Source organism: Pestalotiopsis fici, assembly GCF_000516985.1.
Source record: "Pestalotiopsis fici W106-1 unplaced genomic scaffold PFICI_Scf_8, whole genome shotgun sequence".
In the NCBI taxonomy this organism is placed as follows: Eukaryota; Fungi; Ascomycota; class Sordariomycetes; order Amphisphaeriales; family Sporocadaceae; genus Pestalotiopsis; species Pestalotiopsis fici.
In genome coordinates, this window is record NW_006917098.1 from 1586602 (window position 1) to 1610013 (window position 23412).

At 49.6% G+C, this 23412-nt stretch overlaps 8 protein-coding genes across 8 annotated transcripts; 4 read left to right on the forward strand and 4 right to left on the reverse strand.

Annotated features, from left to right (window-relative positions):
- Nucleotides 1-465: 465 nt before the first annotated feature.
- On the reverse strand, nt 466-2268 carry PFICI_11182 (uncharacterized protein; the record flags this gene model as incomplete). The annotated part of the gene is made up of 4 exons (XM_007839763.1): nt 466-668; nt 726-779; nt 833-2088; nt 2147-2268. The coding sequence occupies 4 exons, from the start codon at nt 2266-2268 to the stop codon at nt 466-468; spliced, it is 1635 nt and encodes a 544-aa protein (XP_007837954.1).
- Nucleotides 2269-3109: 841 nt separating this feature from the next.
- On the forward strand, nt 3110-4496 carry PFICI_11183 (uncharacterized protein; the record flags this gene model as incomplete). Its single annotated transcript, XM_007839764.1, has 8 exons — nt 3110-3209; nt 3274-3294; nt 3354-3394; nt 3454-3602; nt 3666-3768; nt 3821-3933; nt 3988-4301; nt 4357-4496. 8 exons carry the CDS (start codon nt 3110-3112, stop codon nt 4494-4496), a joined length of 981 nt encoding a protein of 326 aa, XP_007837955.1.
- A 942-nt stretch (nt 4497-5438) lies between these two features.
- Nucleotides 5439-6757, reverse strand: PFICI_11184 (uncharacterized protein; the record flags this gene model as incomplete). The annotated part of the gene is made up of 6 exons (XM_007839765.1): nt 5439-5518; nt 5576-5760; nt 5827-6151; nt 6209-6384; nt 6450-6526; nt 6584-6757. The coding sequence occupies 6 exons, from the start codon at nt 6755-6757 to the stop codon at nt 5439-5441; spliced, it is 1017 nt and encodes a 338-aa protein (XP_007837956.1).
- A 1905-nt stretch (nt 6758-8662) lies between these two features.
- Nucleotides 8663-9932, forward strand: PFICI_11185 (GDP-mannose transporter; the record flags this gene model as incomplete). Its single annotated transcript, XM_007839766.1, has 4 exons — nt 8663-8827; nt 8895-8985; nt 9047-9430; nt 9499-9932. 4 exons carry the CDS (start codon nt 8663-8665, stop codon nt 9930-9932), a joined length of 1074 nt encoding a protein of 357 aa, XP_007837957.1.
- A 566-nt stretch (nt 9933-10498) lies between these two features.
- Nucleotides 10499-12833, reverse strand: PFICI_11186 (uncharacterized protein; the record flags this gene model as incomplete). Its single annotated transcript, XM_007839767.1, has 2 exons — nt 10499-11061; nt 11183-12833. 2 exons carry the CDS (start codon nt 12831-12833, stop codon nt 10499-10501), a joined length of 2214 nt encoding a protein of 737 aa, XP_007837958.1.
- A 4641-nt stretch (nt 12834-17474) lies between these two features.
- On the forward strand, nt 17475-19350 carry PFICI_11187 (uncharacterized protein; the record flags this gene model as incomplete). Its single annotated transcript, XM_007839768.1, has 3 exons — nt 17475-17682; nt 17745-18248; nt 18302-19350. The coding sequence occupies 3 exons, from the start codon at nt 17475-17477 to the stop codon at nt 19348-19350; spliced, it is 1761 nt and encodes a 586-aa protein (XP_007837959.1).
- Nucleotides 19351-20750: 1400 nt separating this feature from the next.
- PFICI_11188 (uncharacterized protein) lies at nt 20751-22274 on the forward strand (the record flags this gene model as incomplete). The annotated part of the gene is made up of 1 exon (XM_007839769.1): nt 20751-22274. The coding sequence occupies one exon, from the start codon at nt 20751-20753 to the stop codon at nt 22272-22274; it is 1524 nt and encodes a 507-aa protein (XP_007837960.1).
- Nucleotides 22275-22638: 364 nt separating this feature from the next.
- PFICI_11189 (uncharacterized protein) lies at nt 22639-23073 on the reverse strand (the record flags this gene model as incomplete). The annotated part of the gene is made up of 1 exon (XM_007839770.1): nt 22639-23073. One exon carries the CDS (start codon nt 23071-23073, stop codon nt 22639-22641), a length of 435 nt encoding a protein of 144 aa, XP_007837961.1.
- Between the last annotated feature and the right edge of the window lie 339 nt (nt 23074-23412).

Genomic DNA, 23412 nt, shown 5'->3' on the forward strand with positions numbered 1-23412 from the left:
GCCCAACAAAGGACGCGGCAGGAAATCGGATTCGACCCGATTGATTACCCCCCAAGGGTCCAGCCAAGATACGGGTGGGGCTAGGGGATGGGCTTTGACTCTTTGAGGTCGCAGTGACTAAAGATAGCAGATAGCTTACAGACAAATCGGGGTATTTCTTGTCTGGGGCTAAGTCAGAAGCTTGAATGGATGCCAAGGTCGCCGAATATATACAGTTATGGCGTTTTGCTTCATGTCCGCCTCGTGTTAGGGCCGTTGGCTTGAGTTTGGACCGAGAGTGATTGTTAGATTATGTCAACTCTCAAATGGTCCCGACAGGTCAGATGTATCAAACACTTTATACCATTGTGTGGCCGGGAACGAAAATTTGATCTTATCCAGATACATTACAAAATCAATGTCATCGCTCTTATTCTTGAAATGTCTATACTTGTTCATGATCCACTGGTTTACATGCATCATCTTTCAAATATTGTCTGCGATACGGGCAAACAGACCCTTCTTGGGCGGCTCCGAAGGCAGAACCGCAGACGAGCCAGTCTTGAAATCCATATCCATGTAATCGATAAACTTGGACTTCTTGACAAACTTGTAACCAAAGAAGAGGACCACAAAGAAGGGGATGGGGAAATAAGTCGTGATGAAACTAGATGTATCGAACGTGCCCACTACAAACTCGATTAGTCAAGATTTCTTGGAAACAAAAATGTGAAAGTTTGACTTACGGAATGCAGTAAAACCACCAAAGATTAGTACAATCACGCACATGAATAGTCCATCTGTTTTTGGATATTAGCTGGTGGTCTAGGTGCAAGACATGATGTATACGTACAGTAACTCAAGTATGGCTGCCATGGAGCCTTGTATGCCAAAGTATTGCGATCGATACCCTGAGCCTTGAGGCCCTTTTGCCAGCGAATGGCTGTAAAGAAGATGCAAGACCAGGATATCATGCCGCAAATGGCCGTCATGTTGGCAAAGTACCCAAAGACTGTGCCGGCAGAACCCTTGGCACCAGCCATGAAGGAGAGCAGCGCAAAGACTGCGCCAATGGTGACTGCAACCCACGGCAGACCGTCTGATCGAACCTTGCCAATAAAGTTGGGGGCATGGCCGCGGGTGTAGAGACCATACAATGTTCGGGAGGATACAAACAGGTCAGCGCATCCGGCAGACCAGGCGCTCGTCAGGAGAACTGCATTGATGATCGAGGGTAGAACTGGAATACCGGCATTTTTGATGGCAATGACAAAGGGACTCTTGGCGGCAGTCGATCCGAGGTCCAACGAGGGGTCCGAAGGAGACACGAGCAGACCAATGAGGAAAGCGCTGCAGATGTAGAACAGGACAAGTCGGATCCAGACACCCTTGATAGCACTGGGAACAGCCTTTCGCGGGTTGGCCGTCTCGGCGGCTCCAATGGCAGTGATTTCGGATCCGATAAAGGCAAAAGCAGCACTAATGAGCACACTGAAAAATCCGAGAAACCGGCCCTTGGCTCCTGGTATCCCGTTAAGCTGTGTGAAGCCCCCGGTTTCGTCCCAGTAGTTAAAGCCGATAGCTTCATGGTTCGGACCGCCGCCAGCGGAGATGATGATACTGAGGATGATGAGGCCAACAATCGTAATCACCTTGAGGGAGCAAAACCAGAATTCCATCTCTCCATAGACGCGCGTGCCCGCATAGTTGACGGCATATACAATGATGAGGAATATGCCGATCCACAGAGCATTGTTGCAAACGGCCGAGGTGCAAGTCGAGTCGGTCTGCCCTGCCGGCGTCCAATACGACACGAGGACGGCCGCGGCGGAGATCTCGGCGGGCAGGACGACAATGTAGTTGTACCAGAAGAGCCAGCCCATGGCGAATCCCATCTCTGGGGAGACGAAACGGCCGGCGAGAGCAAACTGGCCACCAGCCAGGGGAAACTCGGCAATCATTTCTCCTAGGGCCACCATGACGGCGAACAGTAGCGAGGCCATGATGCAGTAGGAGATGAAGAGACCGGCCGGACCGCCATTTTGCAAGTTTGATGCCGTGCCGAGAAAGAGACCAGTGCCAATGACTCCTCCAATTGCTATCATTTGCCTACGATTCGATCTTGTTAGACGCGAGTCTACTGCCATCATTGCATGGAACGACTTACAAATGACGCGGTCGAAGGCCACGCTGCATGGCATGATCCTTGACCTCTCCCACGGAGTCGTCACTCTGCACTTGATCTGCCGCAGCGACATTCTCACTGGAATATTTGGTGTCCTTCTCCATTTTTCAGCGAGTGAAAGATGGCTCTTTGAGAGACTGGATTAGAGGAATGAATCGGGCGAGTAAAGGTTCAATCAAACAGGGAGGGGATCAGCCTCATCATATATATACAACTTCATCTCCATTTGATAACTCCCCTGCCTCGTATGGGGAGAGATTCGATCCTTCGCAAATGCATGGGTCCCTACCGAGGTGCATATCAGCTTAGCCTTGATGTCACCCGTCAGGGTTCCAAAGCACTGGGCCGTCTGGTATTGGACGAGCTAGACCCAAGCCACGAATTCCACAACTACCGATAGCAAGGGGAGAGACATGGCACGGTTCATAATGGGGCGACACTGCAAGGCACAAGAGTCACCAACAAAAGAATACGGAAACCTGACAGGGTCAAGTGGCAGGGTAGATGATAAGTTGGAGATAAGCTTCGTGGCTTTTTCCTCAACTTGGCAAATCAGAGCTCCGTCTTGTATCAGTTGCCATTAGTACACGACTCATGCCACCCGTTACCCACATGCACATACAAAGATCAACAGGCACCGTAACACCAAGTGGGGAGCAAACGTGGGAGCACTAAGAGCTGACTCTCCAAGGGCCACAGATAAGCAGCAGCGGCTGATCGGGCGCGGAGCCGGGGCCAGTCCAGGTTGGGGCCCACGCTGTAGCGCCGCACTTCCCGAAGCCTATAGTGTGCAGGCTGAATCGACTCGTTCAAGCCACATACAAGGAGTTGACGATATAGAACCAAATGCAAATTTGATCTCGGTGCGTTCTCTGGCTTCACCAGCGCCGGTCGGTTTATTAGAGTCAAAGTCAAACAAAGCACCGACTATTCTAGAACTTGGCCATGGGCAGGACATTGAGACCTGGTGTTTACGGGCCTCTGCCTACATTTTTCACTGACAGTCAAGAAATTGATTATGTGAGCTATAAGAAACATCTATTGAGTATGCATCAAAGTCTCCTTCTAGAATATTTGACTGACACTAACCCGCTTTGTTCCCCTGGTAGATCTTGCCACCCTGGGAATCGGTACGTTGCTCGCCTATCTAGATGAGATGGCCTTGTCACGCCACTAACTCTGCAAACAGTACCGGTCTGCGCAGGCTCGCTGGGAGAAGCAGTTCATTTGGTCAGTCCAAGCCATACTGGCAATTATATTGATATGACTTTTATTGATACTTCCCACAGGACCCAGAAGAGAGAGTGGAACTGATCAAGTTCATCAGAAACACACTTGACGAGAATGGTCTCGCTGAAACTCCCATAGTAGCTGGCGTCGGCGGTTCCAGTACGAGGGAAACGATCAGATTAGCCACAGCGGCTGCACAAGCCGGGGCGTGCGTAGACCCTCTCTTTCATAAATCCTCCAGATCTGATTATACTAACCTGATCACTTTTAGAGACGCTGGTCTGGTTATATTACCTGCATATTATGCTGCAAGTTTGAATACAGACCACGAACAGATTATCCAGTACTATGTCGATATATGCAATGCATCTCCAGTAAGCTATAAACCCAGAAGAGACCATCGTTCTCAAAAGCTGAGCGCAGTAGATTCCCTTGTTTCTCTACAATTTTCCTGCAAACTCGGCGGGCTTGGACATGTCATCGGCCATAATCGAAGCGGTTATTCTGCAAACTTCAAACTTGTGTGGCGTCAAGTTGACGTAAGTTCGTTTCTCTTCAAATGGTATCTGCATCATATATTGACCAGTCTATAGATGCGGAGGTAGCATTGCCAAGCTCGTCCGCCTCAAGGCCACCATTGACTCGACTCCATCGATCAATTCGTCGCGGCCGTATCCCTTTTTGCTCCTCGACGGACTCATCGCGGATCTGACCCCTTGGATGCAGTGCGGAGGGCACGGCACCGTCAGCGGCATCCCCAACTTTGCCCCTGCAGCCTCCATGAGGCTGTGGGCTTTGCTGAACAAGGCTAGCTTGAGCCCGGATGAGCAGCGCGAGGCAAGTCGGATACAGGCAATCTTGTCCAACGCAGACGTTGCGGCCGTGCCTGCAGGAGTGCGCGGAATGAGTGAGTGCCCCTCGTAGTCTTTAATCGTGTTTTAGCAAGCTGACGTCAGTTCTAGAGTACGTTTTGAACAAGCGTCATGGATATGGAATTTCTCCCAGACGACCAATGCTGCCGTTGAAGAGCGAGGAGGGCGAGGGTCTCATGTCACAATTTGCGCAAATGTTTGAATTGGAGGCCGAATATGCCACTAGATAAGTCAAAGACAATATTTTGTAGCAATAAAAAGTTGAAACAGGGCAACAAAGGCCGAGTTCATGCATAATATCACCCGTTTGTATCTTTCATACACCATGGCATGGCCATTGTTTCCATTGTAGTCCCTTTCCGGTAGCCATCTACAGTCAGGTTGACAAAGATGTACGTTACAATACCCTTGTTTCAATGAAAGTCATGTCGGCTAGCACTTATGTGGAGCCATTCTCTATATAGGTAGAGTTATCATATCAAGTGGATGCGCGAATCATGAGGCACAACAACGCAGACCTGCTCATCCCTGACAAGCCCGGCGCCGTCGATCAAAAAAGTTGTGAGAGTACCACGAGTATTGGTAGGTAGGCACTGATCCTTCACAGCTTAGACTATGGCTGCCAGTCCTTCTCATGTCAACATGGCCGATGTCATGCTGTCGAGCAGTGTAGAGATGACTGGCCCTGCGGGTCAAGAAGCCAGCCAAATGACAGTCCTTTGCAATCAACCCAAGACAAAAGAGGTAGGTGAATCAGTAAAAGCTTCGGATTCCCCGTCTTCTAGTGGTCCATTTGATGCCAAGTCCTTTTACAGTACTCCAGGACTAGATTGGGACCCTGAAGAAGTAGAGCAGGTTGAAAAGCAACACCTTGACGCTGGCTTGGCTGGTTGCCAAACGGGTCCAGACTGTCTTGTCTGCGAAAAACAGCTCAGGTTTGAAGAAATGTATGGAATCTGTGATAGATGCCTCTCGATTGATTGAAGTATCTGGACCCCGAAGCCATATCATGCTGAGCCCGTTGGCCACTTCAATGTGCAGTCGCAACGCTCCCGCATCATTGACTCCTCGTTATAGTGTAAGTTTTGGTAAAGTGATTACTGCTCGGAAATAAATTGAGTCATAACCGAAATATCTAGTATTTATAATGCTACCTTGAGGGGGTAACAGTCCTAGGTCTGCTTGTGGAACACAAAGAGCGCTTCAAACACCATGACAGCGTATCGAGTCTGGAATTCGAGAATGCTTGAGTCTATTCTATACATCTAGCTCTTGTGATATTAATACATTCATTATTCTGTGAAATTACTCTTTCGCATCAAAGTGACCTCCTTTTCCTCACTCGGGGGATCATTGACGCTTTGTGCCAACGCCCTCGCCTTGGTCATTCCATCCTTGACCATATTGGCGATACCCCATACATCAAAAGTGACCGCAAGGGCTCTGTATCCCGACTTGATCATCATGGGAACCATGTCAGGCGTTTGTGCACCACTTTTGAGACGGTATTAGCATATTATCTCTCTCCTTTGAGGAAGTATCCGTGTGGAAATGACTTACCCAAAAAGCGGCAGATTGTTCTTGGCAGCTGCCGCGCCAAACTTGCCCATGGCCTCCATCAGACCGGGGTGCGGCGGACCGCCCAGCTTGAGGGGGATGCCGGCGTCGGCCATGAAGTCGCCGGGGCCAAACATGAGGCCCGAGATGCCCTCGCAGGCGGCAATCTCCTCGACATTCTCCACGCCCTTGACGCTCTCGATTTGCGGAATGAGCACAATGTGGCGGTTGGAACTCTGCATGTTGAACGGGTCACCGCTGTAGAGAGAAGCGTCCGAGATACCCGGTGTGAACGTCCAGGGGCTAAAGGAACGTTGACCAATGGGGGCTGGACAGATGGGTCAGTGGATAAATCAAGTGAAGCAAATTTCATGATTGTTCATACGGTAGTAGCACTCCTTGATAAAGTGTCTGACCTCGTCCGCGCTCTCAACGTGAGGAATAACAATGCCAGCAGCACCAGCGTCGAGTGCCGTGGACAGGCTGACCTCGTCGTGCTTCGGTACACGAACGACAACCATGGTCTTTCCTTCAGAGTGATGCTGTGCAGCGTGTATAGCACTTTTTTCGCCATGTTTGTTAGTGCTTTCATGACGACGAATTGTCTCAAATTGGATCCGGCTTACTCGTGCAAGGTTAATCTATCAAACATGCCATGCTCGACGTCTATCCAGATAAAGTCGGGTTTAGTCGATGCCATGACCTGGATTTTATCTGTGAGTACGATATGTCGCTGATGCTCATGGCCGATTAAACTTACCTTTGTGACAAAAACACTGGGGATTCCATGAGCGACACCAAGTAATGTTTTTGTTGGATCCTCTTGAGCTTGACGGAGCGCTTCTCTGAGGTTACCAGGGTATGTCAGCAAAGCAGCACGAAATGGTGCTTTGGCGTGCAGTTCAGGCTGCTCCAAGTATGGTTTGTCAGCCATTGTTGTAGTCTGTGATGGAAGCAAATAGATGTTTGTATATAGGAGGACAGAGTGTAGTTGGTGAAAGATTATAGAGAAGGTTTAAACTGCAAGAATGGATGATGATTGGGAAAGTTTCCACGGAGCCAACCGGACACTGGTCAAACCTTTATAGCCAGATCAGAAACCACAATTGTATCTCGGGACAACGTGGTTCGTCATGGAGCAGCCTCTCAAAGGTGTCAATATCGAGTCAAGTCGGTAGGGACGGATGCTAGGGCCTGATGAGAGCACTAACTACAACTTCTAATATCTAGTGCTTATTAGTCAGTAGTAGCTATACACAACCAGGTCGATCGTCACGTAACGTAAAGGGTCCCCAAGGGTTCATGATGGACTTGGCAGTCGCAGATTTCAACAGTCCGACGTGCCTGTCTAGTGACTGCATGCTCTTGCGATTTATCAGCCGTCATTCAAGAGAATCTGTCACTAGTGGCATGGCCGGACGGACTCGAGAAGAGGTCCGGAGACTATTCATGGTTAGTCTACGGCTACGGAGTTAGAGTTTCGAATGTAAAATCCGGAGAGACTACACCCAGAAACAAGATCCTATGGCGTTTCTTGACCCAGGATGCTGGTTTAGCACGCGAGATGACAAAGCAGATTGGGTATTCACGGGCAATACGTCAACTATCCTCAGCTAACCACGTACAAGGTGCCCTAGGACCACTGTCAGATGGGCCACATATGAAAAGGGGCACTGCCTAGTAGTCTGAACGAGTGCAAAGTATCATTGATCCGGCCGGTAATCCAGTCACTACACCTGCTGATTAATTCGTCAGGGTCCAACTGTGAATATATTATATACCTCAGGAATGGCTCATGGTCTTGGAAATGCTCAACTGTGTAAAAGTTATGGAGAATACGATAAACCAACTTGGCCATGTCGTTGATAAAAGATAGATATATCGAGAATTGAAATCTCTTTCTTCTCGACATTTTCCTAAAGCGACCATTGCAGTCCCGTCAGGAAGAAGCCGCCCTTGGCAGAGCCAATATTCGAAAAGGCCCTTGGAAAAGTAAGCCGTTTAGTAGTCCCGGGGGGATGAGCAAGTTCAAGTTTCAAGCCTGTGAGGCGCTTAAGCCTACAACAGACTTGTCACCACTACTGGGTAGCTCAACGATCCATCCGTCCTTTTTCCCACCACCCAGCGCAAACAAATACAGTTTGAAAAAAAAAGCGCCAAGGCAGCTCTTTTTGGAATCGAGCCGGGCGTGCTTTAATTTATGACTAAGCCACTAAAGTTCTTGACATTGAAAAAAGTGATGCTCGGATCTGCAAAGCAAAGTACTGATGAATTACTTTTGTTGCACTCGAATTGAAAAGATAAGCCTTGTTTTCTTCTTCTTTTTCCCGCTCTCTATCAAGATGTCACGACAAGGGATAATCGAGCCAATCATGTCGTGATTATCTAATGTATGCAAGGTGGTGCAACAAGCGAAATGGGCAATCAAAAATGGCGGCGTCTGACTGCCTGCCGCAAGCCCCGTCTGGATTGGGATGCTTTTTATCCGAACTGCGCCACACTACACTAAGGTGGGAGGAGATCAGAGACATAACGCGAAAAGCTGCAGAGAGAAACACGTCGCAAGGAGAGATTAATCACTTGTCTCGTATATCATCTTTTTTGCTCGTCGTTCTCTTCTCAGGCGTCATCTTTTGCTCGATTCGTACCTTTTAATTCTTTTTTCTTAAGGACACCCGACACACACACAAGTCCCTCACTCGTGGGCTTGTAACCAAGCACGCACCTTTTCAAAAAAGGGGGGTTTCGCTTACTGATTACCCTGCTGGCTTCTCGAATCTGATGAGAGAAAGGGTCTGGATATTTTGAAAACAAAAAAAAAAAAAAGGACGCACCCAAGATGAGTCGCCATGACAGTGGTCCCGGCTCATTGAGCAAGCTGGGCAATAACCCTGGCGCTTCGATAATGGCATATTGTCTCGCGTCCATTAGCATGACATTGATCAACAAATACGTCGTGTCTGGAACGTTTTGGAATCTGCACTTTTTCTACCTTGCGGTTCAGGTAAGTCTGGCTATTGCCGATCGCAGTTCTGGTGAGATGCGACTTGATGACTGACCACTTGGATTAGTCCATTGTGTGCAGTGTAGCCATCATTATATGCAAACAAGCCGGTCTCATCAAAGACCTTGCACCCTTTGATGTTGGGAAAGCCCAGAGATGTATGTATTTTTTTCTCCCAATGCTATACACATCAAGTTATTAACTAGTCAATAAAAATAGGGTTTACCATCTCCGTCCTGCTCGTGGGGCAAATCTACACGGGCAACAAGGCGCTACAATTCCTCTCGGTGCCCGTCTTCACCATTTTCAAGAACCTGACCATCATCGTCATTGCCTATGGCGAGGTCCTGTGGTTCGGCGGGCGCATGACCTCGCTCATGCTCTTGGCCTTTGGCCTCATTGTTCTGAGCTCCGTCATCGCCGCCTGGGCCGATATCCAGGCCGCCGTCGCCGAGGCCAGCGGCAACGCCTCGCAGGCCTCGGCCACCGTGTCCACCCTCAATGCCGGCTATGCCTGGATGGGCATGAATGTCTTTTGCGCCGCCGCCTTTGTCCTCGGTATGCGTCGTCGCATCAAGAGCATGGGTTTCAGCGATTGGGACAGTAAGTTTTCCTTCCCCAGCTCAAGTCTGGCAAGTATAGAAACAATAGGTGCTGATATATTGATGAAGCAATGTTCTACAACAATGCATTGACTATTCCCGTCCTGGTGGTTGGAACCGTCCTGACCGAAGATTGGTCCAGTGAGAACGTGGCCCGAAACTTTCCCTTGGAATCTCGCAACGCCATGATGATTGGTATGATCTACTCGGGTCTCGGAGCCATCTTTATCTCATATTGCTCGGCCTGGTGCATTCGCGTCACTACTTCAACGACATACTCCATGGTCGGTGCGCTCAACAAACTGCCCATTGCCATCAGTGGTCTCATATTCTTCAATGCTCCGATTACATTCGGTAGCGTGTCGGCTATAGTTTTGGGTTTCATCAGTGGTTTGGTATATGCCTGGGCAAAGATTCGCCAAAAGGAAGAAACAAAGATGACGCTTCCGACGACAAATCCTTCCACCTCGACTGAAGGCCGGGGCAAGAAGGATGACGCGTAGACATCACATCACAAACCGCTTCTATAGACAACCATGTCCAGGACGAAATCAGACGTCGGATATGGACCCCGTGTCAAGCTCGACACAAGCGTACAGCAAGACAGTGAAACAGGATATATCTGTCAACTGCAAGCAGAAGACAATGACAAATAAACTTTGATTGATCCAAGTGACCTTTTTACGGATCTTATGCACACGCTATGCCAGACCCAAGAACGCCATCGCTGACGCTGTTTCATGTATTCTCAAGTTCTAGTCCCCCACCTCCAAAGACCCGCTATTCTATTCCTGTATAGCTATTCGAGAAAGAAAGAAGAAGAAACGGTGAGGGTAGTTGAAGTGAAAGAAAAAAAATAGTGTCAGTAATACAGCCCCACGCTTGAGAGCTGAGAGCAAAAAGAAAGGGAAAAAAGAAGCAAAAGAATGAAGAAAATGATGGAGACCAAAGTTGTCTCCAACCGCGATGAACAATGATTGTACAAGGCATGGCCCCATCACCAAATATGGATATCTTTTTTTACAATAAAAAAGTCGTAACAAATCGTGTCCTCTCACCTCAGTTCGCGTCATGAAACCTCTTCAGCTTCTGCCTCCTCTTTGAACTTTGGTCCGCCTTCAACCTGGATTCCATTGCGCACCCATTCCATGGAAGCGACTTTGTCCAGTGTCCACCGGCTCCTGGCTCGCTTGAGCAGGCCTTCGGTGACCTCCATGGCACCCTTGAGACCCACTGCTTCGAACTTGGCCTCGTCACCTTCGTGATCGCCGTCGTCGCCGGCGTATTTTATCCACCGCCAATCCACTCGAGCGATCCTGTGGCTTGTACGACTACGCATCCTGAGCGCATCGCTGGCTCCAGGGGGTGGATCAAAAGGTAGGCGCGCTTCTAGAAGTGCGTAAAGGAGGACTCCCATGGACCAGGCATCAATCGCTTTCCCGTCGTATGGCTGCCCTAGAATGACTTCGGGTGCAGCATAATCATCAGAGCCACATCGAGTCTCTAGTTTTTCGTCATCTGCCACACGGCGAGAAAGTCCCAGGTCTGTCAATGTAATGACCGAATCGGGATATGTAGCCCAGTCCTGATTTGGGTTTGCTAGTTGTTCTACAGGAACATTCACAAGAACGTCTAAAATAACCATGGTTAGTAACGAGAGGGGCCATCACATGAGAAAAGGAGGTTGAGCAAAAAGGAGAATCGCAAATCGAAAGTGTTTCCACTTGAAAACAAGCCAACAGCATGCACCTACTTTCTAGCTTGATATCCCGGTGCACTATCCGTCGATCATGAAGGTATTGGACAGCGCCAACAAGCTCGGCAAAGATTCTGGTCAGTAGTGAGGGTGTGAGTAGCTCTTTGTGCCGAGCAGCTAGGTCGAATAGGTCACCACCTGGACAGTAGCTGAGGACCAGTAATGCGCGGGTCTGCTCTATGTTCCAGGCTTTCAAGTGAACCAAGGACGGGTGATGCAATGTTTGCATAATTTCAAGTTCTCGTTTCAGGCTCATCTCGATTCGGTCTTCTGACGCGCCGCCTCGGGGGCCATGTTCGCAAACCTTGACAGCTACTAGAGTTTTGAGATCTGGTTCCGTAGCAATGAGAGATTTCGTGGTGTCGTGGTCGTCAATGTTCACTTGACTGGTCGCCAACACCACTCTACTAAATGTGCCTTCGCCGAGCTGCTTAATGGCGCGCCATCTCCTGAGTTTATTATCATGTCGCCCATACGCCTCAAAGTACTCTGCTTTTGGAGCTTTAGACTGGCTCACAGAGCCGTCGTTACTATGCGATGATTCGCTCGGTGGTGGGGTTGGAGGCTGTTGCGCGGGAACCAGGCCGCGCGCGGCCCCAAGGTTTGGTTCGCGCCGAAGAGGATTTTCGGTGGTTGCAGTCCGACCAGACTCGGCCCGGGCGTGCGATCCGGATACTGTAGTTTGCCTCTTGGGTACTGCCATGGGATCCGGTATATACTCGCTAACACTTCGATTGCGCCCATGTGTGTGCTCGCCAGCCGTGCCTTCTGCCCCTTTCAGACCAACGTATGCTTTCCGTTTCGTCTGGTTCGCCAGCGCTGCAGCCACAGACTCGCCATTGGTCGTGACAAATACAGAGTCGGGCATGGTCGCGGTGTGAGCTGCCTCGCGCGAAGGTGGTCGAGCACCGAGTCGTCTCCAAGGTCCAGGTGAATCACCCATAAGCAGAGGTGACGGTAGTGGTGTGAGATCGCCCATGGCAGCAATGAGAGGACTCGGGACTGCCGAACTGGAAGCAGAGCCAATACTATTGGCTATTGCCTGCTTGACCGAGGGTGTTCGCGATATAGGCCTGAGACTCGACGACGAGGTCTTGCGCTGGACTGACAGGCCTCCAGGAGGATTGTAGCCCGAGGGAGTGAGATTGCTGTGCACGTAGCTGTTGGCGCTGTCGTTACGACTAGGCATAGAAGGTCGAACGTCGGTCGTGATCTGGAGAGGGCTCTTTCTCCCGTCCAAATCGGCCGAAGAAGGAGGAGACTTGTGCAGTCTTTCGCTGTATAGTGGAATGGGATTCTCGGCGGCGACAATTTCGGATAAAGGCGGCGACGGCGCAATAGTGTGGGATTGGAATTGGTGTTGAGCAACAAGGTGTGTCGGTGGCTTTGGGCTCATGGTGTCACCACCAGCAGCAGGCAAAGGTTGTTGTTCAACATGGCCATGGTGGAAGTTGGCGTAGGACGACAGAGGAAGAGATTGGTTGGTGTGGATGTTACGGCGATTAATGTCCTCGACGGTTTGGCCTAGGACAGCCGGATCGGGAGAGTTTAGTAACGGGAGGGCGTCGGGTGCAAGCCTGGTACTCCTGCTGCGATCCACGAAAGCGTCCTGGGGCAGGGTCGGGGGTGGTCTGCTGCTGCTGGTCATTGTCGGCTTTCGGGGGCGTGGGATTCCAAATGTCGAGAACAAAACGGCAAACAAACAGGGCAGGCTTCCCACAGCCCAGCAGAGGCAGCAGAAGAGACTGGACCTGGACCTGGACCTGGACCTGGGCCGGACTGGAATCCCGCGCTGCTTGCTTTGCTTGCTGCTTTCTGCTGTTCTGACTAAGTTACCGGCCGAGGGACCAGACTTGCGTCTGCGATTACGGTTTTGGAGGGGATTTTTTTTTAAGAGGGGCGGAGCCAACAATAGGTGGTACTGGATACGGAGAAATCAGTGGCTGAGGAGAGCAGGTAGTAATAGCAATAGTCGTAGTAAATTACTGTAGGGTAGCGAATGGGATAGGTAGGTGGGCTGGTTCCGTCCGCATCCGTTTGGTTGTGCATGCGAGTGAGTGGACGTGGGCGTGTTCTGCAAGTGTGAGTGTACGTGCGTGCGTATGTGTGCGGCGCGCGCGCACGATGTGGGTGTAGTGTAGTAGGTGTGGGTGGGACAAGTTGGACAGTTCGTCCTTCCTGACTGTCTGTCAACCTTGAATTGTGACTCCTCGAGCTTTCTCTCCCTTTGGGTGCTGCTGACCTGACCTGACCTGACCTGGACCTGGCACCGTACTGGAACCTGCCTGGGACTCGAACCGGGGATTCACAACTGCGACTGGCCTAGCCGGGGGGGCAATTGGGAGTTCGAAATCGAAAGGTGCTGGAAGGCGCTGCACTTGGGCGGGATTGATACGGGGTAGCGCCGCAGCTATTTCATTAGCCTTCTTTGCTAGCCTCCCGCCCAGAAGATTGACTGCTTCCTAGGGCGCCTCCGAGGGGTTTAGTAGATGAATTGCTCTATGTAGCCAAATGATAGCTAGCAGGCTTGTGAGCTGCAGTTGTCGGCAAAAGCAAAATGGATCTAGTATGTAACAAGATGGTCGGTTGCAGATGTGCTGTAGTTGAAAGCTTCTTATTACTCGCGTTCGATGACGAGGTCGATGATAGTACGCGGGGCTCTCGGACCTGATCGACTACTTGAATTTAGACATGCAGGAAAGGTCAGTACAGATTCAAGTATTGTTGTATTCTGTATTTTCAATGAAATCTGCAGATATTTTGTAGACGACTGTCGGTACAAGAATTAGATCAGCTTTCAGGGACGTTTCATCAAGACCCTCCGCCCATACTATTCGTAGTTTTTGAACCCGTGGCGGCGATATTCCGTACCAGCAAGACGCGAGCACGAAAGTACTACTTTAAGATCGGGCCTGTGCTTGACTGGGCTGGTGGCTGCTTCGCGCGCCGGGACTTTGATCCTCACGAGGGACAAGCAAAGTGGATTGGGAGCGTCTTTGCGATCAATCCCAGAAGAAAATTCCAGGTACATACCTTGTCTAGATATGTTGTGAAATAGGTAGAAGGTCGTATCATGCAACAGTTGTGACTACTAGGTTACCATATGGTGGTTGTCGTCTCGTGCACCTAGTCAGTGGCTGACGACCAATAATCGTGGCCCGAGTTCCGTCTTACACGTTGCAGTCCATGTAATACGGACGGCGTGGGTAGTCCGTATGTCTTTGGCGTCGTCGTCAACCAAAGTCCCCAAAACTGTAATAAGTATTGTAGGTGGTTGGGCGTTGTGATCAGCGAGTTCCTTGCCTCTTCTTTTTCAGCCAGCGACACGTCTGTTATCGTGCCAGCAATTGATTGATGATTTCTACTTGTCGGGGCCGGCACCGAAAACCGAAAGGTCGACTCCAACCCCCAGGCTTCAGCTCCCAGTCTTTTCCAGGAACAAAATGTCAAACAGGAGTCCTAGTCTGATCAATCTCAGCGGGGTGGGCCAACGAGGGAGGGATCAGCCTTCTGGATATGCACGGTGATGTACTGTAACGTTGAACTCAAAAAAATTGAATGCAGGGTGGATCGTCTCTCGCTATCAATTGACCAGGGCTAGTAATTAGATATGCGCTTTCTTGCCGGACAGATATCTGTTCAAGATTGCGGTACACTGCAGTCGGTAAATGTAGCTTTAAAGTCAGGTGGTACGTTTGTTGGTAGGTATATGGACCAGATGTTCATGATAGATGAAAGCTTTCTTTTGCTTCTCGAATCTTCATTGAAATAGAAATATTCTTGCAGTGTTGTGAATCAGTCCTGGCTAGGGAGACAAGGGCATTCAAGGGAGGAATGCTAGAGGCAGAAGGTGATGGCGATGACGCTGTCTTGCAGTCGTCGAGTTGATCCCGAGGTTGGGAGGGGGGATGAGTATGAGTTGATAACCTCGAGTCTCACTGCATCCTGTTGGTCAGAATATGGGCAAGTCATTCGGGAAAAGACTGATTGACTGTGATTAGCGAGATGCAGGATGGATTTTGGGGATGGATTCGACCATTACCGACTTGTTGCGTCTCCATTATTAAAGAGCCATTACTTGCCATAGTATTCCACGATCCCCGAGTCAGGCGCTGCTTCTTTTTTTGACAGGGGCTCCCTAAAGTGATTGACAGGCCTCCCTCTGTTTATTTTATTTTCGCTCACAAGGTTAAAAGTAGCGTAGTGTATTGCGCGGCACGCGAATGAACCTTGGGCAGGCCCTGGCATTCAATTGCTCACTCTATTTCCACAGGGCTGGGTCGAGTACAAAGTACATTGCTCAAGAACTTACAAGGCAGTAATCTGTAATTGTACCTACATTACATACAAGCCTACCGACTCGTCAGGCCTAGAGTTCATGTTCAATGCATTTGCATATGTGACTTCTCCTTCTTTCCATAATTAGAACAGGTACAATTACACAGGCTCTGTTGCTACACCATTACAATTGATCGTGAACAAGAGCTGAAATACCTACACACACGCACTTGGACCTCTGGGGGATTGCATGTACCATTTTGCACTACTGGTCCCGAAAGGCGCAATTCAGATCGGGGCCATCAGCACTTTCGGGACACCACCCGGACGCTAAAAGTGGTGCCAGGCAAGCCCCAAGGCTCATGGTCCCAATACCAAATGCCATCATCCAAAATGTCCTTTCCTACTATCAAGAGGTCCGCCCTGGCTATCGTGTGCCATGGTATGCCATCGTGAGCCATCGTCTGCCATCTTGTCGGCCATCGTCTGTCATATGACTCTTGTGGCTTGAGAAACCAGATTACCCATTGTTGTCATTCGATATTGAACAATGTTCCAGAATCTCTAATATGGAACGACATTTTCTATTACTAGGAAAATTCTGCTTAGTCCCGTGGCTCACGTTTTCTTCTGCCGCTGCCGTTCCCTTCATTTCGTTTCTTTCATTTCGTGCCGGGGTATTTGGAATGAGTATGATCATCATACCACGGCCGCTATCCCAACATTAAATTTTCCCCATTGTGCTGCCACGTATGCCCGAGCCGAAACCTTTAAAAAAAAAAAAAAAATGCTTGCCAGTTTAACCAGTTCCTTTGCACGAAATGGAATTCGGTTTGTCTCGTTCGAGGTACACGGCGAGATGTGGTAATGATGTCAGTGTTGACCCTTGTGACGCCTAGACAGCTCCATTCATTCCATGAATCGCAGAAGCTCCTGGCGCATTTCGACCGACATCCGTCTAAACACCCACGAGGGAGGGAAAAAAGAGGGCTGAGGGGGAGGGGAAAGCTTTCGAGAAATCCCATAGAGATGGTTCTTTAGCCCCACGGTCTAGCTTCCTGATGTTTGATTGGTGTTCTGGCGCATAGTGACATGTCTTTCAGCTAGGTAGTTTACACAAGCCTATTATGGGATGTCATGTCCCCTTCCTACGCTGCGCCGTTACGTTTCCTTGCAGTTTTGCTACCTTGGTCTTTCAAATATGTGTGGGTGTATGGGTGTCTGCTAATCTCTCTCCATAATATGAATCTCGGCAGTGGCTGGATGACACCCATCCCAATCCAGATATATCTTTAGTTAAATAGTATATGGCAACATGGTGTGGTGCATTGTTCAAAACCACCCGACTGCATGACCGCATGCATCACCGTTGTCAGCACTCGACCATTGTTCTTTGTGACCAAAACTGCGAGCACTCGATACGGTCCTCCTGGGTAAGGGGGCTTCACAGTTCATTCTTGCTTGACTACTCCTAGTTTTGGTTGGTGCTGGTCAAGGCACAGCACGATCGGCAGTATACCCTTAAAATTCGGATCAGCTGTCCTCAAGTTTGTAATCAGGTGACCGAAGCAATCAAATACGATTCTTTTTATCAAAGAAATCATTAGTTCAACTCATCCCTTGGAACGTCGCCAACATTGATGGACAGCTTTGGTTTTGACCTCTTGCCCAAATCTTCGTATCCACGTCAGAGACGATGGCGGAAACGCCCGAGGTTATAAGCCGGCAATTGATCAATGAAAAGGCAATAGTGATTCATTGTTTTGCGGGCAACCCCTCTCCGGGAACATCTCACGGAAGGTGTATAATGTGATAGCTCAGAGATAATCAGGGATCTGGACATGCAAAGTGCCGAAAGGTCATGATGCGGGGAAATCTACCTAGGGGGTCGATGGGGTCGCATTTGCGCCTGTTGGCGGGTTTACTCTCATTCTGGGACATTGTTCATTGTTGGAAACTTCAGATTCAAACATCAGTGGAATAGGTACATGCGCGGTCGAATTCTGTCAACATGGAAGCAATGCAATCTGCACCACCGTTCAAGTTGAAAGACGACCCCATTGAGAATCAGCGCACGCTCAAGGTACGTGTGATCGGTGCAGGATACTCGGGCATCTATCTAGGTATTCGTATCCCACAACGGCTACGAAACATTGATCTTCAAATCTATGACAAGAATGATGGTGTTGGTGGGACGTGGTGGGTGAATAGATATCCAGGTATCGTACTTACCATCATATTGCCGGTAAAACGTCTTCATCTACTGACATTTTGCGTCTAGGTTGTGCCTGTGATGTACCGTCGCATAGCTACCAGTACTCTTTTGAGCCAAATCCAGATTGGTCCAATCTCTATGCTCCGCGGGCCGAGATACATGCCTATCTGGATCGCGTGGCCGAGAAGTACGGCGTGAAGCGGTTCGTGAAACTTCGACACGAGGTTTTGAGCTGCGAATGGGATGCCTCATCTCAAAAATGGATCCTGGATATTCGCCGTCTCGAGACGGGCGAAGTATTCAAAGATGAGGCACATGTTTTGATTTCCGCAAAAGGAAACCTCAGCGACCCGGCCTGGCCGAATATCCCTGGCCTAGACACCTTTGATGGCGAGGTGATGCATTCTGCCCGGTGGAAGGAGGACTATGATTTCAAGAACAAGAGTATTGGGGTCATCGGCAATGGCTCAAGTGCGATTCAGATTGTTCCACAACTTCGAAAAATCGAGGGGACTCAGCTCTCCTGTTTTGTGAGGAGCAAGACGTGGATCACAAACCCTTTTGGTGATGGTAATAAGCCTGAAAATATGAATATTTTTATTTCATTCGACTAACTTGTACAGTAACTATGCAAAAGCTTGGATTGGATCCGGCAGTGCTTGAATTCTCGAAAGAGCAGAGAAACGAGTTTGCAACCCAGCCGGAAAAGTTTCTTGCTTTTCGCAAGGCTATTGAAGCGGATGGTAATACAATTCACGCTGTAACCTTGAAAGATACAGATATGCAGCGCACTGCCATTGAATTCTGTCGTGCGGCAATGAGTGGTCGTCTGTCCGCAAAACCCGAGATCGCAGACTTTCTCATACCTTCTTTCGGCGTCGGTTGCAGAAGGCCTACGCCTGGGCCCGGGTATCTTGAGGCTCTTGTCGAGTCGAATGTGGATTTCATTACCGACCCCATCTCGGAAGTGACCAAAAATGGCATCATGCTCAAAGGGGGTAGACATGTCGATCTTGATTGTCTTGTTTGTGCTACCGGGTTCAATGCTTCGGCTCCTCCTCCCTTCCACGTCAAAGGAAACGGCATCACACTCAAGGAGAGGTTCACGCCATTTCCTGAAGCATACCTATCTATCGTTGTCGATGGATTTCCCAATTTCTTCATCATGCTGGGACCAAACTCGGCCATTGGGGCTGGCTCCTTGAACGTAATTCTAGAGTCCGAAGGCGATTACATTGTCAAATGTATCCGGAAGCTCCAGAAAGAAGACTATGCGTCCATGAGTATAAAAAAGGCACGAGTCGCTGACTGGTCCGACTACTGTCACACGTACTTCAAGGGGACTGTATACATGGATCAATGCAACTCTTGGTACAAGAGCGCCGGTGGGACAGGGGATATAGTCACGGGACTCTGGCCGGGAAGCGCGCTACATGCCGTTGAGGCGTTGCGAGCTCCAAGATGGGAGGACTACGAGTGGGAGAGCGTCGGCGGGGGAGAGAATCAAATGCGGTGGCTGGGCAATGGATGGAGTCTCACGCATACCCGGGTCACACCTGATGAATATGGTGGTGACCCTGCTTGGTATCTTGAGCCTCGCTTTCAGAGTGTGCCGGTACCTGGATTCCCGGAGGATGATGCAGAGTTCAAGTCGAAGCCATTTTCGCATTAAGGCGGATATCAATAGTGAACACGGTGGGACAAGTCACAAATTGCAGTCTTTCCGAAGAAGTCTCCAACATTCAGGATAGAAGCCCAATGATAGAATTGGCTAGCAACAAACTACCCTTCCAGATAAGTATCTGAACAATGACTGCAATCAATGTATTTGTGTAAAGAGGGGGGAAGGGAAGGAGTCCACCATGCTTCCGAGCTAACTGCCACCTCGGATCTTGACGTAACAACTCAGCCTCGGGCATTGTGAAATCGGGGCTCCATTCGGACTACATTCCGCACATCAGTCATCTCGCATTCCGTCACAGCTTGAATCTTGATTGTGTCCTGTTCCTGACAATGACAGACATCACGATGGTAGATAAGGTAGCGCGTTCTCCAACTACTAACAATGTCACCAAACGTGAATCACGCAACATTGACAAAGTATTTTAACCTAACGAGCAGACGTCCCAAACATGTTTCTTTTTGACACATCAAATCAATGTCATAAAAACTTGACAACACTTACTCGATACAGACATTTACTCTTTGAAAAATTGCCAACATGCTGCGAGTGAGAGACTCCTTGAGATCAAAGCGCCCCTTTCTTTGTGTTTCCTTTGTAGGCTGATATACCATGTCTTTTAGTTCTTTGGGGCTCTTTATTTGGTGTATTTCTTTGCCATCATCTCATCAGTCGGAGCTGGTCGCCTCGGTAAACTACATACGGTATCAACTCGCCATGTTCTACGCTGCGGCTCCCCCGAGATGGACAGCTATTGCTGGTACACATGCCGAACGCGCTGCAATGACTATGGTGGGATTGAAAGCCTTTGCAGGTCATGCATACAAATTTGTTCCTGTGACTAGCCGAGTTGATGTGATTATTGTCACATCTTTGCTGTGTCCTAGATAGATTTATAGGGGAAATGTTTGAAGTCACAATACAAGCCCAACAACATGGAGGTTTGTACGGTCGCAAACTCAAAGGGGTGTATAAGGTGCCGCCATATTTTTGAGAAGAAGAGATAGCTTGCATGAATCCATATTGAAGAACAATTCGAATGATTTCCTGGTATTAACAAAGATGATGACAGCCTGACGAAGACTTCAGAAGAATTTATTTGTCAATGTTTCTTCCTAGCTATCGACTCAGCAAAACCTCTATCCACAGGTTTTCAAAGTATGACAACAACTGCTTTGTTTTCCTGAACAAACTGTGTGTATAGATTAGGCTCCAATAAAAAACAAAGAAGTTGACATCAAGACAGGGAGCATGATTGCCTATATAATAAGCACAACTTGGTCACCAGACCCTAGAAACATCAACACGCAACTATTTGCACTGACAGAAAGTACTTGCATACCTACTAGTCCACAACCAACCACTGCAGTAGCTGAAAAGCAATCTTCACGATGTCTAATCGAACTAATCCAACTGCGAAGCCTCCGCCCCTAGGCAGGAATGCTATCGCAAAGACAAAGCCGACGCTGGATCCATCCAGGTCCCCAGCAAACCCAATACAACCCGTACCGCCAGCAGCAGTCCTCACAGGCCGGCCGCCACCAGCCAAGAGAAAAGACGAGGATAAGACTGGAACAATGACCTTTGAGGTAGAGATTGAGTTCATTGCATTCTGCAGAGAAGCACCAGCATATGATGCCACCAAGGACAAGGAATGTCCCTATGTCTTGATACCGGGTACCCAGATACGCATTCCCAAGAGTTCCTTGACAGGGTTTAGAGGCGCTCCTTATACTCTCCCCACACGTCATCGCGCACTCGTACCTGGTCAGCCTTTTGAAGATCTCGGTCTCGATCCTGATAACCCGAATTACATTCCCATCCGTCGAGGTGGAGGGGCCATGGATGGCTTTGACGAAATGTTGAAGGATTTGGAATCGCGCCGCGTCGACATCGTTCATGGAGGGCCTCGCACCCGGCTCCCGCCGGGCATGCCGGAAATCAAGGACCCAAACCTCCCGCGGTTCGCAGCGAATACGGATAACCGGTTACACCACCACTGGGTACTCGAATACAACCCCTCGGCCGCATTGGACAAGGAAGACGCGCACATGGCCACGGGCGAGATCCACGCTCTGCCCCTCCGGCTCACCACGCCCGCCATGACGAGGAGAAACGGCGACTGGGCCGAGCTGTTCACCGTGTGGAATCTGGTCAAGAAGCACTACAGAATCCACATCAACGACAGCTGTGGAATCAACGTCAACGTGGGCCTGCCCAAGAAGCGATTCTCCGCCGACGAGCTCCGCGACGTTGCCCGTCTCTGCTGGGCCACAGAGGGCATCATGTTACAGATTCATGGTCCCCAACGTTACCAGCGCAACGCGTTTCCATTGCGCAGGTGGTCGGCCTTGGGGCGTGGAATGACTGCAGAGAACTTTGGCGACGACCAAAAGACTGAGTTTACCCCCCGACGGGGCATCACGCTCCTAGAAGGTGATGCAGAGTTGAAAAAGTGCACGACCGAGGCCCAAGTATCCGGTCTACTGCAACACTCGGCGAAACAGCTGTCCTTTGACTTCAAGAACTATCATCCCGACTACTTGCAGAGTCAGGAATTGGCCAATCTAGTTGTTGATCACACGATTCAGTTCCGTCAAGCGGGAGCGTCCATCAACGGAGAATGGATCGCCCACTGGACCAACATTTGCGTCCGTAGCTTGGAGTGGCTGTTTGAAGATGAGAACAGGTCGAGGCTGGACACTATTGCCGATGGTTGCTTACTAGGAGAGAATGGCAGTGAACAGGACGCGGTAGATGTGTTGAAGGATTTTCTCAAGGTGACTGGATGTGGTGAGCAAAGCGAATACTTGCTTCGCACGGATCTAGAGTTCAGGACTTATGGTGGTACTCCGACTCTTACGCCTAACCCTGACTCTGCGACAGTCGCTGCTCCATCTGGTCCAACATCTTGATCATCTACGAACTAGCTGATCATCTAGATTAGACTTAAGAGAGGATTTAACGAAGCACAGGCCTCACTTATAGCATGAATATCGTGACCAAATTATACCCGAGGATGGAGCATGTATCATTATGCAATTTCTGATAATTCCAGAGTATACTCTTGGAATGTTAAACATGAGATGAAGCGTTTCCCTTCTCGTTGCAATCTGAGAGAAAGTGAAGCATGACATACGCCGAGTCATGGCCACTTTACTAAAAATTGAAATGCTTCCATCGTGCCGAATTTTCTTCCGTGTTCCACCCCAGTAATTTTCCCAAGCCTTGATCGCAACTTTGGGCTATAGTGTAGTTCATTGGCCAGCAAGTGAACAACTATAACTCGGCTCGCTCTGTAAACTCCCCCGGCTTGGTCGGAAACACCGGTTTGCTCGGCAGCGGTCTCTGCGCGAACCCGAGCGCGTCACGCAGACCATTCTCTGCGACCCGGGGCAGCTGGTTCACGTACCACCACTGCTCAAAGCCCCAACCGCCAGTCGTAAATACATAGACTCTGGCGACAATGAGGGAGCCGGCAAAGCCGAAAGGCGAGCAGCTCATGAAGCTCTCGGACGCCGGGATGTCCGGGTCCAGGCTGGGGGCCGCGATGCCGCAAACGGTGTTGACGAGGAGGCCGGCCCCGACGCCGTAGGTGATGGTCTTGAGCACGTGCGACTCGGCTGGTGTGACTTGTGACGATTTGGTGTAGGCGTTGAGTTTGGCCAGACCAATGACCAGAAGACACAGAAAGACCTTTGTGAAGAGGCGCATGATTGCAGCTGTCTTGACACACAAATACAGAGTCCTGATCCGGTATGTATCAGTTTTGTGCTTGATTGGTCCAAATATACGTGGTTTTGTATTCAGAGCTGAAGAAGACAAGTGCCCAGCTCCAACGTCTTGTCTTCAGCAAAAATTTCAAATGTGAAATGAAGTGGTCAACTCTAAAGTATCATTATTGATTGAGCCAGGTGTACTCGTACTCGAGAGGATCACGGACAGTCTAGGGGTTGATGACAGGGGTCTCGGCAGTTTCAGCTGTTTCCCATCCCATCACGCTCGGCCGGCATCGCAACTTGCAACGGCCAACGAGAATCCGCTCGGGCTCGG